The sequence below is a fragment of the Cyprinodon variegatus genome, unplaced genomic scaffold (assembly GCF_000732505.1).
Source record: "Cyprinodon variegatus isolate N-32 unplaced genomic scaffold, C_variegatus-1.0 Scaffold193, whole genome shotgun sequence".
NCBI lineage: Eukaryota > Metazoa > Chordata > Actinopteri > Cyprinodontiformes > Cyprinodontidae > Cyprinodon > Cyprinodon variegatus.
Genome location: NW_015150646.1, coordinates 1,190,053 through 1,208,771, shown reverse-complemented (window position 1 = coordinate 1,208,771; position 18,719 = coordinate 1,190,053). Strand labels below are relative to the sequence as shown.

Genomic DNA, 18,719 nt, shown 5'->3' with positions numbered 1-18,719 from the left:
CATCTGAGCTAACATTTGTGAGTCTGTGCCCACCAATAATCATTAAAAGGTATAGTCGCGGATTTTCGCGAATTTTTTAAAAGACCCGCCGTCTCAACAAAAAAAAAAAAAGCACATGTACAACCCTTTACAATCCTCGTGCACGCTCCGTTTAAAAGTTGCAGTTTGCATCGTTCATACAAACGTACTTTTCTAAAGAAGATTTGCAATTTTTGCACTATGTCAGCCTCACCAGCGGTAAGTCAAAAAGGGGACGAGCATGTAGGACGGCCTTAAGTAAACATATAACCAGAATGATTGACAATTAGGAGGAACACTTATTTAGATGATCCACCCGGAAAAAGAACATCCTCCACTATACCTTTAATTTCATCGTCTAAGGTGGCAGTGGGGGTTGTAGAAGAGACAGGCTACTCCTCCAAATGTATTGAAAGCAGTAGATTTAACATTTAACGATCTTGTCTTTCTGCCATAACGATCAAATGTAATTATTTTTTGAAACCTTTTTGCTCAAATTTTTATGCAGTAAAGTTGGCAACCTGACTGATAAAAACCCAAGTACAGTGAAGAGAATGGGAATTTAAACAAACATATGGAGTTTAATAAATGTGGCTGTACTATGCATATTGTACGATTTTCGATGGCACACCTCTGGAAATGGTTCCTAATAGTTTTCTAGAGAATAATGATCCAAATATAATTGGTTCCAATCAAAACAAAACAATTTCATTCCGAGAAAAAATAAATAAACTAGCTTCTTTTTTGAGACATCTCAGTCCCCGGGGCTAAATCCTGTAGAAAACCTTTGAATTCTCCCCCCATACATTAAACGCATTCAAATTAAAGGTTTAGATTTCTACATATTTTTAGTGCGAATCTAAGCTAGTGCAACAAAACATAATTTTCTTATACATCTTTAAATTGGGAGATAATGTATGCAGTTAAAGTCTGAGGGATTTACCTTCTAGGAGCTCAACTTTTTGGTGGATCAGGATCTGGTCAATCTTAAACAACAAAAAAAGCAGATCAAGAACAGACACTCTGCATCTACACATCCCATGTCCTTCTTCAAACAAATGAAAAACATTGCAACACATTTAAAATATTTTCATTAGGAAGTAATATATATCAATAACATTTGCTTAGAGAAAGAACAAACACCACAAAGTAAGGAAGTAAGTGCAGACTATCTCTAAATATATCAGCCAAGCACACAGCTTCATGCCTGAGAAAACTGTAAAAAATTACACAGAGAAAAACTGCTGACTTACTCATTTTATGTGAACATTGTTTCAAAAGTTCAAAAGGCTAAAAGGATAAAGTTCATTTCTAATTTTAAAATCAAGACATCTGACTGACTTGAAAAGGCCACAGCTGGACTTTTTCTAAGCTTTTAGTAACTTCAGTTTAAGCTCATTGGAAGTTAAAATAATAAAATGCATCTTGCTTAATATTCTAAAAGTGTTTAAACCTTATATGAATCACTGGAAACTTGGACAGACACCCAATACAATAAGGCTTTTCAATGTTTCATCCAACTAGACTTTAAGATGTTTTTTTAACAATTGAAGGGAAGTAAGCAAGTGTTTTTCCAACCAAGAGGGAGGCCCCGCAGATTCTGACAACTTTCAGAACACCATTCATATATTTTTTATTCAAAATGATTGTATTTTCTTTTAATTTTAAGTTGCATTCATGTATAAGATATGTTCTCCTACTCTGACCTACCTGTGTCAGGTACTCCAGCCCAGGTGGGACACCCACAGGAACCGACGCTGGAGCTGGAGCGATCGCCATTGACTGGCCGCCATAACCCGGTGCTTGACCTGGAACTGGGCCCGGTTGGTACATAACAGGAGGCTGGTCCTGGTGGTAGCCAACATTGAAGCCTGGTTGAGGTGCATAGCTTGGGTCTCCATAGCCCCCTGCTGGAACTGGATAAGGTGGTGCACCTGGGCCGCCGGGTTGAGGGTAAGGAGGATTGGGAGAGCCTGGATACCCTATAGGGAAATACAGAAATACATTAGCTTCAACAATTCAAAACGGAATTTACCAACTTTCGTGATAATTTTATATATTGGATATACTGCACGTTTTCCAAAAGAATTAAAAACAATCCACTGGAGTTGGTTTCCAGGTTTAAAGACGTTCGCTTCCCATCCAGGAAGCTTTTTCAATTCAAAATGTCAGGAATGGCGTTGCGTTTGAGGTTTTATACAGTAGCCCAACAAAGGATTGTTTTTGCTTTGAAAACATTTTCTATCTATGAGAAAGACTTCCTTTTTGCTATTAAACATTAAATTGTAATCCGTCTCAGAGACACTATCCCTCTCTCCATCTCCTCCTCAAACACACGCTGTCCCCCGCCCCGTCCCCCCTATGCTGTCTTCCTTTCTCTCTATCAACAAAGCTCCCCGCCTCAGCTGGCTCTCCCACTCCGCTCCATCTTTCACCCTGCACCTGCACCTCTGCCATCTTTCTGCTCCTTTGTCACTAAGCTAAAGGAAAAAAAAAAAACGCTCTTTTTCGCCCTCATGTTCCTCCGTCGTCGCACAAACTTGCCCACACTTCCTCACCACCTCGGCCATATCTAGACCCACAGCTAGTTCTTGATTATCCCTCTTGCGTTGTGGCGTGGAATGACATAGCGCAGACAAAGCTTCAAAATTGGGCATAAATCAAAAATATCTGCGTCATACCTGCGACAAGCTCACTATGACACACTGCTGCGGGAATATAACCAGCCCGGGCTGTGCATACTCCCACAGCAGTGTGTCGCAGTGAGCTTGCCGCAGATATTTTTTTATTTATCCCCAATGTTGAAGCGTGGTCTGCACCATGTTATTTTATGTCATATCATAACGAACATAAGGAACAATCAGAGATATGATTGTTCCTTATGTTCCTAACAGATACATTTCGCTCTAAAACTGTAGGTTTACAAGTGGTTCCTAGAATTTCTAAAAGTAGAATGGGAGGCAGATCTTTTAGTTATCAGGGTCCTGTGGAACCAAGTACCAGTTTTAGTCCGTGAGGCAGACACTGTGTCTAATTTTAAAGGTAGGCCTAAAACTTTCCTTTAAATAAGCTTATAGTTAAGAGTGGCTCAGGTTTTCCTAAGCCATCTCGATAATTATGCTGCTATAGGCTTAGACTTCTGGAGGTCATAGGGACCCCTATTTCATCATTCTATCTCTACTCTCCCATTCTACAGAATCTGTTAGTTCAATCTCTAAATTTATGCTCCCTCTGCTTTTTCTCATAGTAGCTTTGCCTTGTCTGCTCCTGTTTGGCCGTTACACCATCCTGGACAGAAATATCCGCTGTACTGCTGCCATCAACAATTTTGTTTATAGATGTTGGAGGTGGGCCTGTTTTTCAGTGTACTCCTGTTTCTCTGACTCTGACTGGCTTTTACAGTTGCCCTCTGTATGTCTGCTTCTGTCTTCTTGAACCCTAGTCGGACTTGGCAGATGGCCGCTCACACTGAGCCTGGTTCTGCTGGAGGTTTCTTCCTGTTAAAAGGGAGGGTATTCCTCTCCACTGTCGCTACAAACATGCTTAGTGTGAGGGATTGCTTTCGAGTCAATGAGTCAAGGCCATCAACTGGTTTTCCTTGGATGGACAACTTTGAATCAATTTGACTGTATGATCTGGTGAACTGTGAAGTGCCTTGAGATGACGTGTTGTGAATTGGTGCGATATAAATAAACTGAATTGAATCCCTCAAGAATTTTAGATAAGAAAGGAGGATTAGAAATAGGTCTACAATTGACCAGGTCATCTGGGTCAAGATAAAGTTTCTTAAGTAAAGGTGTAATTATAGCTACCTTAAAAGCCTAAGGCACATATCTCTGTAACAGGAGTACATTAATCACATCTAAAATGGAGATGGAAATTAGAGGGAAGATTGGATCTAACATACAAGTTGAAGGCATAGATGAAGATAATAGTTTTAACTCAGAGTTCAATTGGATCAAAATAGTGTAAACCTGGTTCAGACTCGATATATCTTCTGTGGTACTGCTCTCTCCGTACGAGCACCACCACAGAATGTAGGTAACACTGGTGTCTGACCTTTGCTCTGTGGTGCTGCTCAGTGAAAAGAGCCTGTGCATAAACCATAGAATGTAGATCACATATGTCAATAGTAAAAACCATTTACAGCTGATTAAAGAGAGCACATTTTTCACAATTTATATCTGAAAACAGTGAGATATTTTAACCAATCCTGGGCTTTTAAACCAGAGAGGTTGCAGCCTAATCACAAAAAGTTAACAAAGAAAACTCAAGCAAAAAATATTCTCATTCCCTAAAAACTCTATTTTCCCCCCGATAAATCCTTTTTTTTTTCCCCAGAAAAGAAGATCCCTGGTCTCCCCATGTGCAAGACAGTAACCTGTCATTTTACCACCTTTAGGTAACAATTACAACCCTCCTTTTTATTTACATCCCTATCGTACTTCCTCTTTGGATGAGTGGGAAGGCTCTTCTTCAGCTCCCAGTAATCAGATTACATCACTATTCCAATGAAAACAGCATCACGTTCATCACCCAGAAAACCTACTAGAAATGATTAGCCAAAAATCCCTTAGCCCTCCCTTGGAGCACAGCTCGTCTGCTCAAGACATAATCTTGGATAAGCAGAAAGCAGAAGTTAGATTTAAACGTTCAAATGTTCAATTTTTGACTCTTAAATACATGTGGTAAACACACCCAACTGAACCACAAGCAAATATAAAAAACAACAACATGTAATTCTATAAATACTACCAATAAGGATACACCGACCATTTTTTATTTTTATCTTTTAACATCAGGGCATTTTGCCTTTCAAATTTTTATGCAAATCTCTCTGGAACTTCAAATTATGTTGAACCAAGACTCCCATTGTGTTTTTATTGGACTCTGTTGTGTGTAGCCTCTAGACAAGACTTTTAAAGTGAATTTAAACCATATAATCACTCCAAAATCACATTATTTGAGACTTTCTGCCTTCTAGGCATCATGTCCAACTACATATGTGGTAGAACTGAAAAGAAGAAGGTCTTGAAACTACAATACAAACCACTAAAAGATCAAAGCTGCCTGTTGGTTTGTTATCTGATGATCAGATGATATGCCAAATCTGGGTATCTTTAATTTCTTATCAGTTTACAACAAGAAGGTTAATTTAAAGACTGTGTATGACGGAAGAAAGTGGTAGTGTGAGAGTACCTCTGTGCATCTGTTTAGTCTCGACTGTTTTCCTTCTCCACGATGAGAGCACAGAACTAATTACCTCCCAAGTCTCAGAGCAAACAGAGGTGTTTTGCAGGACAGGAAGTAAGCAGTTAGCTTTAAAAGCATCGTGAAGAGTCATGGTTTAAAAGTACACCCACTATTAATTAGTACAGCTTTTGCTATTAAGGAGAGTTATGGGTGTTATTACCCAATAAATATGATTTTAACCCTACTACACCATATCTTATTACTGAAAAACAAAAGGCCAAAACAGAAGTGTTATCTAAAGTGGTGACTTTTTCAGCATGTCTGTTCCTCTGTGGAGGATTTGTGGCCAATGCTTTTTTCTGTCATGGCTTCCGTGGTTAGCAGCCAAAGCACTCTTTATGCACCCCTCTGGGTCATCTTTTTTTCCTGTTCTGGCCGAGCCATTTTATTACACATAGCTACTTCAAAATTCCAGATAGTGCCTATAATCCACACCTCATAGTCAAATTGAATAAACATTACAAATGCATTCAGATCCCTGCATAGATGTAAAAGAAATAACTGTTAAAAGATGTATAAAAGAGACAACACTTCAGTGTTTTATTATTCTACATTAAATGCAGAAAACATAACTGTTTAATGCAGCTTACCTATTAAGACAAAAGAGTGCTTTAATCCACTTCTGCCTTGTCTCTGTTTTTTTAAGTGCTTAAATTAGCGTTTTAATATCCTCTGATGTAATGACTTGTGTTTTAACGGGTAATCTTTCAGTCTTTAACAGATTTTATCTCAGTTCCTTTCCTTTGTCTTTAATGGTGTCACAGATCAACTTGTCATGGCTGGCTTGAATTTACTTCGAAACACCATGCTGAAACTAAAACATAAAATAACATCTTTTCCTTCACTCAGTGACAATACCCACAACAAAGGATGACATTGTGATTTCAGAAGTGGTGGGAATACAAGCATTATTTAATATAACTAACTTCAGCGTGTTTGACCATCCAATCACGGACCCGATTCAGTGGTGCATCAGATATTTGTAAAGTGAGCTTATCAGTCAAACAAGAAAAGACGGAGGACCATTCATGAGCTTGTGTGTGGTCTAATAAAAATGGCTTGTACTTATATAGCGCTTTTTCAAGTAAGGAGACTTGACCAAAGCGCTTTACGCTACATTTAGTCATTTACCCATTCACTCACACACTGAATCTGCTCAGGAAGGCTGGCTTCAGCTTGAGCTGGGGTTTTCTGCTTGGTCCTAGTGCTCGATTAATGTCTGTGTACTGCAGCGTAACGCATTTGGACAGTAAAATTAGCAGGGGACACTTCTGCCCCCTCTCCCCCCAAAAAAAATTACATCCATGCCCACCAATAAGGAAGAGTTGGTGTTAGCACTGATTTGTTAAATAATAATATGTATGGTCAATTTTAGGGGTCTAAATCACACCCATCATGGCAATTCGATTCAGTATCAATTTCCTGACCCAACGATTCGATTATTCTCAATACTCAAGAATTTTCCTACGCCACTTCTGTCTTGCCTACTCTTTACGCAAGCGTGTGTGAAAACATAAAGAGGGTAATGGCTAAAGGAATCGAGGTAGGAGGGCAAAATAGGTTTAGGGCCACTGCAGCACGGGAGTCAGAATTACGTCCAGGAGCAAATGGATAAAAATAGGCCAGAGGGGGAAAAAAACTAAACATGAATCGCTACTCTTGAGGACGTGTCGATGCATTAGATTGTTGGCTGTTGGATTGATGCATCGATATAAAATGATTATTATTTACACCCCTAGTAAATTCACAGAGTTAATCAAGAGAAAATTGTTGATGTCGGTCATCAGGGGATTTTTTAAAATCTTTAGTTATTTGACCCATTTTAAAAGCTGAAAATGTTAAATGGAAGATGTTTGTGGGCGTTTTCCCAAGTTCAAATAAAGCTACAATTTCACCATATTGCAAACCGACAACAATAATAAAATATGATCAATATTCAACCAAAGGACCTTTAAAGCAATGAGCTCATCTGTTCTTTCCACAGTCTAATATAAAAGCTTACGCTGGTTAAAGAGATGGAAAGATTTTACAACTTCATGAGGTTTAGTGGAAAAAAAGTGTCTTGTACTTTGAACATCTTCACAGGTGGCACACCTGTGGTCACGCTTAACCCTGCTCTGACATTTATTTGACCCAACTCCTGATTACAAAGACTGTTTTAGACCTTTTCTGAAAGCTGTGACCAGAAAAGACCAATTTGGATGAGGTAAACTAACGGTTAAACTTTTAACAGTTGTAATTATTAACTGGCTTCAGTATCAGTAGTCAGCCTGAAAGATTGTATCTACTCCTCCTCCTCGCCCAGAATTTCTGGGTATGTGAACATGTAAATAACTAGAGGGAGATGCCCCATTAATGCTTAAATAATCATCTTTCTGCAGCCAAATTTCTGTAAGACAACATAAATCACATTGGTTGTCACAAATCAAGCCATCCTATTTTAAACCACATTTAATTAACTTTTAATTAGATTATCATGATTTACTCCTTTAAGAATTTTTTCAGATTTATTTGATTTTGGTTGTGGGTAAGACAAAGTGGATGGAGTAACCAATGGGTAACAGTTTCTGTGACCAAAAAACTGGGGAAATCACTCCAATCAACAACAACATAAAGAAAATATTAAAGCAGAATATTGATGATCCCTTTTACTTACCTTAAAACTACTAACAGTTATTGCCATGTGTGTAACAGGAAACCCATGGGTCTTTCTTATAAGTACCGTATATATTTTTTTCCGCAATTAAACAAGACTCAGCATGTTCTGACTGGTCTTTGTAAAAGGTGTGGCAAACCAGCCATAAAGCTGCCAAGTGTACCATATGGAAACAGAGATAATAAAGAAGGACGATCTGAACTACCTTTAGTATGCACTTTGCATAATATTAATAAACTACTTTGACAATTAACAGGTAACAGACGGGGAATCAAAACTAGGAATCGAACATTTTAGAACATGTTAACTATTCCAAAAGAAATGAAGGGAAAGAACTGGTTCTGACCAATTATTCAACCCTACCGTTGTCAGTTTATCTAAAAAAAATAAAAACTCAGTTATCTACAAACTCCACACATGGAGCTAAGTAATTTTTACTTATTGGAATCCAATGGATGCAAACTGCAACCAATTTAGTTTTACTTGGCTAAACTAAAGAAAATCTGAGGTCACACCATGGTTACTAACCCTTCGAAAGAGATTCCCTTTAAAGTTTCCATGACTCAGGAATTCTCCGTGTGACACATGGACTTCAGAAGACACTTTTCACCAGGGCATGGACCCTGATAAACAAAGCTTGTGCCTTGAATGGAAAAAACATTACTGGAAAAATGCAGATATGCAAAATCGAACATTACCTGACATGGATGACTGAGAATCTTCATCAGCAAAAAAAATAACAAAATTTCCATTGAAAGTTGTGCTGGTTAAGCAATGTTTTAGTTCCATGATCTCAGAAGGTGTGTCCATACAATGAGACAGGCTTTGGCTTTTAAAGGCATGCATTCACTTAGGCAAGAAGTGTGATAAAGAAAAATCAGTCATCAGAGATTAGAAAGCCACATTTGACAGAACTCATATTTTCTGCAAACCATTTTTTTAAACAATACATTACATCTTGTTTTGTATGTCCAGTCATATTTTTTTATGTTATATATTTAAAATCCTCCATCCATCCATTTTCTTACACGCTTAATCCCAAGCGGAGCCGCGAGGGGTGCTGGTGCCTATCTCCAGCTGTCTGCGGGCGAGAGGTGGGGTACACCCTGGACAGATTGCCAGTCGCAGGGCAAAACAGAGACAGACAACCAACCATTCACACATCCACTCACACCTAAGGAGAATCTAGAGACAGTCATGTTTTTGGAGGGAGGAAGCCGGAGTACCCGGAGAGAACCCACGCATGCTCAGGGAGAATGCAAACTGCATGCAGAAAGGGAATCGAACCCGGAACCTTCTTGCTGCAAGGCAGCAGTGCTACCCACTGTTCCACGATGCAGCCGTGAAAAATGAGTCATGAAAGATCAGAAAGCCACGTTTGACAAAACTCATATTTTCCACAAACCCTTTTTTTAAACAATACATCACATCTTCTTTTGTATGTCCAGTCATTTTTTTATGTTATATTTAGAACCCAACATCACCCAATGGTATTTCTGTCATAATTTAAAGGTATATTGGAGAATTTTCAGGAACTCCCGCGGGGGAATGCCTATTAAACACGTGTGCTTGCTCTTTTTAAAATTTGCTGTTTGCATCGCTCATACAAGCTTACTTTCCAAAAGAAGATTTGCAATTTTTCCACCAAGTCAGATTCCCCACCAGTAAGAGAAAATGGGGAGTAATGCAAGTAGGACGGCCTAGAGTAAACATATGCTGGTGAAGATTCTCAGTCATCCAGGTCATAGTCATTCCAAAAAAAGTAAAAAAAAAAAAGAAACAATCCACTGGACTTTGTTTCCAAGTTTGAAGACATTTTGCTTCCCATCCAGGAAGCAAGGACAAAACCCCCAAACCAAATATGAGCGGAGTGGTGTTCGGTTTCTGACTCTAGATTAAGTCCTCATGCAGATGAAGTCTTAACGAAAACCTTCCTTGACGATTACGGCTCCCATGACAACTGAGTAGCCTTGAAACAGATTATATTTTAAACCAGCTCAAATAAAGGCTATGTTTTAAGCTGCACCCCGTGGCGTCTTTGTCACATCTTTGTATGCATAACCTGCTACATTGTGGTGTGTTTGCATATGCGAGCCAACGCCAGAAAAAAAAACATCCCCTGATTTCATTGTTGCTGTTCTGTTTTCTAATCTATATTTTAAAAGCTTTTGAATTTATTGTGGATTTTACACTCGCTACTTGGGCTGGGCGATATGGACTTAAAATCTTATCATGATATTAGGTGATAATGATAAAACACTCTCTTCATTACTTCTTTGAAGACATTCTTTGGGATCTGGCTGTGACTGCAGCAACAGCAATCCTAGCCCCACTATCACTGTGCTTGAAATAAAAAATATACCAATTTAAAATAAGATTAAAATAGGCAACAAGTGTGATTTATATCACTAAACATCCCACAGCAAGCACATCTGATCATTTCTTCTAATTTGCCAATGCCCTAATGAAAGCAATAAAATGAATTTACAACTCATCTTATGGGGGGTTAATCATTACTAATTCTAATTTTTTATTTAGATTATAAATTAAATTATTAGGACTAAAAAAAATTAGTGAGTACAAGTACAAGTACTCACTACTTGTACTTGTTGCTCCTCCATCTTAGATCCACAAAAACCTTTTTTCCCCCTCTTCTGAGTTCATCGCTTGCATCCTACTTCTCTCATTTTTCTTATATCTATTTTTAAATTGTATAGCAGTGCTAATACTAATGCATTGGCATAGCATTAGTATTATTATTGTTATGATGCCTATTACAGCTTATCAGTTTCATCTTTGTGTACACACCGCTGTGACTCGCATCTGACCCAACTGGTTCTTTGTAATGACGGCATTCAATGTTGGCAATAAGCTTAGTTGAGCCACTTAAAAAGGTCACAAGTTTCCAATTTGTTTTAACTCTCACACAAGAAGTAAGAAAATGGGTCCACATGTGTTTCACAGTCACCCACCCACTTTTCAGGAAACTTCACAAGATTTGCATCAACTCGAAAGTGAAGCTGACCCTACTAACAAGGAAAAAAGGAACTAGATAGATAGACATGATGCCTTTAGAGCGCATGTGTCATCTCATCTCATCAAGGGAGTCCAATCTATTCTATTCAATTCAGTTCAGTTTATTTCTATAGCACCAATTCACAACACAAGTCATCTCAAGGCACTTACAGTTCACCAGAGCATACAGTCAAATTAATTCAAAGTGTTCTATCTAAGGAAAACCAGTTGATTGCATCGACTCATTGACTCCTTCACTACGCATGCTTGTAGCGACAGTGGAGAGGAAAAACTCCCTTTTAACAGGAAGAACCTCCAGCAGGACCAGGCTCAGTGTGAGCGGCCATCTGCCGAGGGGTTCAAGGAGACAGAAGCCGATGACATGAATGGATTCTGGTGTGCTATTGTTTGGTTGGAAAGAAAAGCTGCAGCCACACAGCCCTTTCTGGAACCAGTTTGACATCCCTGCTGTAGAGCCTTCCTTAGGGAGGGAGGAGCACACAGGACCAAAACAAACATACACCAGAATCCCAAGGAAAAAGTTTCATGTTTCATCACTTTTTTAAGGACAAAGGCCACGTGAGTAGTAAGAGGATACCAGGGGCTGAGCCAGGCCGTGATTCATTGCATTGTGTTGAAAACCTGGGTTAGGCAAGAGTTCAAGAATCTCAAAAGACAAGTTCAACAGCCTCACCATAGCCGTCAGATATTAATGAGAAAAAGTTAAGAGGAGGTAAAAGCAGGCTTTATTTGATTTATTTTTTACTGTAAAGTGGGAGAGTGTACACAGAACCAGCAGTGAAATGTTGATGCTTTAAAGAATGCCTCACCTGGAGCAGACATTTTGATTGGAAGAGAAATGGAGAAGAAAAAGTAGGTCACACTTCCTAGATCCCTCCCAGATTTTCCTTGGAAAGCTGGGGGGAAAAAAAAGTAGGGGAGTTGAGATATGAACTGTGGGAGAACTAAAGGGTGAGTACAGACTCCATACCATATGCAGATTAAAACCATGAGGCATGTTTATGAAGCCACATTTTCAAAACAAATCTGACTGCATTTAAATCCAGTTAGTAGATCCAGGAAAGTGGGCTTATATATAAATAAGGGGACAAAATTAAATTTGCTTACACAAAAAGGTAAGAAAAGAAAAAAAGTTTAAAAGGTAACAGTGGTACGGTTAAAAAAAAAAAACACACATCTGGTTGTGTTCTACTTAATTAACCTACTTACACACAGCTGTTTTTTTTATTTTTTTGCATATTTCAGGGGGGAAAAACTATCTGAAACATTTTGTACTCTTGTTGCTTTTTCTCTCTAAAAAAAAAGGTGAATGCTTCCAATTATTCAGTATTATTCTGACATGCAGGAAAATAAAAGATGCAAAACGACTTACTCGTGAATATAAACCCAGAAAAGAAGTGAAGAAGCAGATTCTTGGATGCAGAGTGATACTTGTAGATTTTTCCTCAAGCTGTTAGTCGTTGTTGTTGCCGCTGGTCTTTATCGGTCACTCCACCTCCCTTCCTCTCTCTCTCCTCCCCTTCCGTCAGTTTCTTTGGGCCTCCTTGTAGGGCGGTGTCCCACAACAGAGGGCGGAAACCAGTTTAATTCAGGCTATACCTGTTTTAATCATTTAGAATAACATGGGAGACACAGCCAGTCGATAAACGAGAGATGAAATATGTTATTTATAACTTATTATGGCACCGAGAAGGACGATGATGTCTTAAACATTTGTTTTCATAGGTCCGCGTGCGCACCTTTTACCGATATTAAGGTAATTTCAAAATAAAAGTATGTCAAGACTGAATACCTGACTGCCGCTTACAGAAATAATGAAAAATACAATAATTGAAATGCAACCTCGTAAAAACCAAGAACGGGATCGATCAATTTTAAAAAGTTATAACTATACAAATGAGTTTACAATATGCATTTTTTTCTTTGGAACTCAAACTACCACTTCAACAAATAGGGAATATATATATCACTTTCTGGTTGTTCACAAAAACAGTCAGTTTCTTCCTTCTTTCCTCCAAATAAAATAAAAACTATAAACAGTTTAGCTGTCATCGTATTTACAAACGGTAACTGCCTTTTTTTGTAATTGCATCATCCTCTAAAGCAATTAATTCAAACTAAATTTCTTAAAGTTTCATAAAGGTTTGACTGAACCTTAGATTTTATACTGTAGTTTTACTTTTATCAGACAAAGATAATGTAAGTTAACACACAACCAGTTTTTAATGAATTATGATGTTTACTCCCCTCTTCTTGCAAGGGGGGGATGGATAACTCCCCTAACCCCCCTGGAAATTACGCCCTTTTCACTCCTCAGAGATATTAAAGTTATAAGTTACAGTTTTACTTCGACAAAACGTTTGAGGGTGGTTACCGTAATATGTTTGTGGATGCGCTATAAAAGTAATCGAGCGGAGGGAGACTCAGCAATCAAATGCAGCTGCGGGGAGAGGTTCGTCACATCTGTCTGACACATAGAGGCATCAACCACCAGGGGTCGCCAAAGCGCCAGAAACAGAAACATTTCACAGCAAACAGAAATTCTCAGAGGATTTTGCAGCCTATTTCATTTAGATATTTAACCTGTCAATCATGTTTGACCAAATAAAAATGTTTTGACAAAATATAAATACTTAGCTATTGTTTTTAAGTAGCTTTTTAAGGGTCGTCACTTGAGTATTTATTTTGCTGAGTGTGTTTTACTTTGACTCACTATATTTAAACACATGTATCTGTAGGCTAATACCTTCTCATTACTTTCTCAAAACTAGCTTGTTACCTCTATGCATATTTATAACAAAATTAGGTTACCCCCCCTCCCTTCTGTTTCTGTTACACTGCAACTACAGATTATTTTGCAAATCGATTAATTATGTATTTAATAATCTATTCTTTAATAAAATAATTAGTTAATAATTGGACACCGAAAGTTCCTTAGAGAAAACTTTTTACGAAATTAAACCAGATGAAAATAAAGCGTTTCCACTTGACGAGTTCTGGATAGAGCATATTGACAGATGAAAAATGTTTTTATCTTAAATGCAAAATGTTTATGTATTTTCTTTTTTTTTTTTTTTGGTACAATTATAATTCTACTATTATTTTATAAAAAAAAAACTCTGGGTAACCAGAGTAAATATATATATATATATTATAATTTCAAAAAGATGAAATTGTCCAGTGAGCTGTCTCCAAACAAAATTTCTTTTTGTTTTACACTTGCGTAAACAAAATGACGAATAAAATCTGTCTAAAGTCTAAAAAAAAAAATTGCTGCTCTAAGTGGGTTGCTTTGTCAGCTAAAGGGACATTTTACAGTCTCTACACTCCAGTTAACGATGAATTGATTTCTAAATTAGTCAATGGTTATTTCAATAATTGATTAATCATAATTAATCTAATTAGTTGTTTCAATCCTAGTTCTGTTTAATATAGATACTGTCAGAAACTTTTATGTAGAACAACACTAGACTGAGTCAGTAGTTTTTATGTTATATTAACTAACTACGTTATTAGGTAGGGTAACCAGAGTAAAAGGCCGCCCAGAGTAAAAATGTGTCATAAATTTTTTTTCAGTTCGGATATTCTGATTGGATTCAGCAGGATTAGAATAAAGAGATTGCTGAATAAAGAGGAGAAATTACAACAACAAAAAACAGCAATTAACTGGTTTTGCACCAGCTGTCTGCTTGTATAGCACTTTATTTTGCCTTCCTGTTTTCAACATGTTTAATCAGTCATTCATAGACAGCTTGCACCTTGACATATCCTAAGTTGTGTTCTTTGCTACTGAGTAAAAGAGTGAAATAAAACATTTTTTCTGTGCATCAAACTTTTTTTTTTTACAATAGAGTTTCTTAAAGTTACGTTGTATCATTTACTTTTCTACTTAATTACAATGTAGAATTTGCAATTTTTTTTAGCATTTACTTAAATAAAGAGGCTCAAACTTTTCTTATTTACACAAGCATTTGTGCTTTTACTTAAATAAAGAATGTGAGTACTTTTGACACATCTTTGACTGATCATAGGTTTAAAAAACAAGACAAAGAAATACAGTTAATTAATGAATTAAGAATAAGAAAAATTAAAACTTACAAGTAAAGGCAATAAAAAAAATATATATTTTAGAAACAGATGGTTATCTTTTTTTCTCAATGGAGTCTCTAGGTGCTTCACTTCAGGAGGAACCTATATTCATCTTCTTTATCTTTGCTTCTGTGTACCCACTTTTTCACTAGTAAGGATATTTAAATATCTCAAATAATTCCGTGAATCTTGCTTTTATTAATTTTCACTTATTTTTATCACAATCTTTATGTGTTACATCAACATTAAATTTCACTTATCAGTGCGGTCCCTAGGATTGTATACTTGTTGTACCAACATTTTTTGTGATTAGTTCAGTCACAAGCAAAGGGTGGAAAGCATTACATCTATTGCTCTAAGTAACATGAATTGATAAATCACCAATCCTGCAACAGCTGGAGTTATTTACACTATTTATTTACTGGCTGTTATGCAGGGTACTTGCTGGCATGAAGCTTTAACAATATAAAAAAAAAAATCTGTTTTTTAAACCTAAAAAAAAAAGAAGAAAAGTTAAAAAAAAAATGAGATGCTTGAAGTGCATCTAACAGTTTTTTGTCTGGCTGTATATAACATAATAAAAACACAATCACTCCCCAGTTTAATAAGCTGCTACCTACTCCCTGTCAGCTGGCTGAAAGAAACCAGTTTTTCTTTGCTAAAAACAAGACAAATCGAATGATTGGGAAATATTTTCTGTGGAGGAAAAAAAAACAGTGTGGTAACTTTGTTGCAACTGTAGAAGGCTCATCCATGTATTTAGGTAACGTAGTTTACAACATTGTTTGGCTAGCTAAAAGCAACATGTATAATAAGAAGGCAACTGCATACTTTGAGTAGAGAGTACACTTAATTAACCCACTAATATTATCTTATAATATTACTAACCTTATTAATAATGAAATACAAGGGGGGAAATGCTCAATATTGGGGAACACAAAGATTTTAGCAGCTGTTCGTCCACAGCGGTAAGTTAAAGTGTAATATTTTTACAGTACAAGTTTAAAAAGCACCGGCCAAGTTGTCTTTTTTACCAGTTGAAATGAGACGGCTTTGGGGTATGTCCTTTAAAGGGCTCAAGTATTTTCACAATTTGAATCCTTATCTACCGACATCATATTTCTGCAAGAGATGCACATCAGACCGGGAAGGGAGGGGCTGCTGAGATGTAGCTGGACCACTCCGCTTTTTCCAAGTAAGGCCCGCGGGGGACAATCCTGATCCATTGCGGATTTATTACAGGCTACATATATTCATTTCATGTGACAATAGTTAATAGATATGGCCCTAATTGATGATCCAGACTTTTAAGTAAAAACATTTAATCTAATTCCTGATGTGGTCAACACAAACTTAATTCTAGTAGGTGATATAGTGGTGTTCTGGATGCTAATTTGGACAGATCAGCTCTGAAATCTAACCACTATGCTCCCCCTCTTTTTAAAACTCTCCACAAATCAAGTCCATCCATTTTCCGTCACGCTTATTCCTTCTGGGGTCTGTCTTTCAGTAACTTGAAATAATTCTTGTAACCTTTAATACTAATTTTATATCTGTTTGCTTGGGTAATTGAAAGAAATGTCAGTGATGAAAGGAGCTATGCATAACAACAGACAATGAAAGGATTATTGGGTCTTGTTTTACATTATTGTTTATGCCAACAGCATTATATGACACTACGCTAAAGATGTAATTATCCTAATACGCTGCCTCACTGTAATTTGTGCTCATGTCTGCAGAGAGGAGTATGTGTGCAGCTATAATTAGTTTAGTGTGGTACTTATAGGGAGCTGGGCTGGGGCGGAGTAATGAGGACACATACACAAACATGCACAAACAGGGCTCATTAAACAGATAAAAAAAACACACACATGGAAAGAAGTGGATCTAATGGGTTGGTAGTAATAAAGAAAAATAAAAAATACATGTAAATATTATACATCTAATGGGTTGGTAGTAATAAAGAAAAATAAAAAATACATGTAAATATTATACATTTAATATATATATATAAAACTTAAAGATTTAAAAAATCATCTTTCTTTCTTTTTTCTTTAGAAAAAAAAATGGCAACTGTGAATTAGTTCACCAAAATGGTGAATGTGAATCAATTGTTTTAAATGCAAAATATACACTAAATAAATTAACTCCATTAAAAATGTATAGCTTACATAACTGTTTCTTTGAAGTTCTTTGTATGTCAGTGTCTGTATTATTTCACTATAACTAACTCCAGTTGTTTGCTTTTCTTTATTTTTTATATCTTAAACAAAGTTAAAAAAAAATACAAAGAAAGAAAGAAAGAAAGAAAGAAAGAAAGAAAGAAAGAAAGAAAGAAAGAAAGAAAGAAAGAAAGAAAGAAAGAAAGAAAGACAAAGTAAAGGAAATTGCGCTTATTTTACACAAGTTGTAAGTAATTTATATATGTGTAAACCTCCGAAGGAACCCGGTCCCTTTTGGTTTAAGGATAAAAGTCCAGCAGGTCAGAAAGATTAAAATAAAATGACAAAGGCATAATTTAATATTAAACGTTTTTGCACTGGTTTAAAAGTGAACAATGAGGATTTTATTTCAAAAAAGTTAAAAAGACAATCCGCTGGACTTTGTTTCCAAGAAGACATTTCGCTTCCCATCCAGGAAGCTTTGAATTGAAAAAGCTTCCTGGATGGGAAAAAACCTGAAAAGATTTGTTCTTCTCTAATGATTCTCATAATATCCTCTAATTATTTCTCTATACTATCTGTTGATTTTATTGTTATCATTATCATTAATTTATCATAATATTATTATTCATCTAACCCAATCTAAGCCTTCCTTTTGGGTTGAAATCATGGTTTATATTGTAGCCTCCTGTTTTCACATATATAAGAGGAAATCTTTCATTAAATAAATATCTTACTTTTATTTCAAAATTTGCCAGAGCTATAGATAATTATGGCCATTATAACACTTTTCCTATCACTGATTGTTCTTTGTTTAATGTTTATCCGCTGTTACAGTGCTTAACTTCCTATATGTTATGAATGCAATGAGAAATACCAGTATATCAGCAAAGACATGAATAAATGTCAGATGTAGGTGCTCTAGGAACCACCTGCCGTCCAAAAATGACACAGAGTCCAGCTTTTTTGGGGATTACTTATTGGATGATGTTGCCCTTGTCTCTTCTTGCTTTTCTTCCTTTTGTTCCAAATCGGTTTTGTTTTCAGAATTAAGACCTTTCTTTCTTCATATTTAACAATCAAATAAAAAAATGTGAAAATTAATTGTTTAATCACAAAATGTACTTTTATTTATTTGTTTTTTATTTTGTATCATTTCAGCTCAATTACCTGAATCCTCCCTTTTCATCATCTTTTATTGAATATTGTGCTCCTAATTGAAACAGAGCATCCTCCTCTGACCTTTGAACTAAAAGCCAAACCTCAGAGTGATCTCTAAACATCAATAAGTCTTCAGATATACATGTTGCATGTAATAAAACAAAAGGCATGTCCCACACCCAACCTCAGGCTCCTAATGAGGCCTGTCCCTGATAATGGAGGTAATCAGTGCATCCTATCTGGCCTCTGCCCCTGCCGACATGCTGTCACGGTTTATTTATATTCCCCTGATCCATCAGCGCTCGCTCTATGTTTGGAGGGCCTCTGTGTCCTGAAATAGCAAT

General features: G+C 36.7%; 1 protein-coding gene across 1 annotated transcript; it reads right to left on the bottom strand.

Annotated features, from left to right (window-relative positions):
- Nucleotides 1-941: 941 nt before the first annotated feature.
- plscr3 (phospholipid scramblase 3) lies at nt 942-12,488 on the bottom strand. The gene is made up of 4 exons (XM_015379482.1): nt 12,336-12,488; nt 11,773-11,859; nt 1,729-2,000; nt 942-1,004 (listed from the first exon to the last, which is right to left on the bottom strand). Exons 2-4 carry the CDS (start codon nt 11,783-11,785, stop codon nt 942-944), a joined length of 348 nt encoding a protein of 115 aa, XP_015234968.1. The 5' UTR covers nt 11,786-11,859; nt 12,336-12,488.
- Between the last annotated feature and the right edge of the window lie 6,231 nt (nt 12,489-18,719).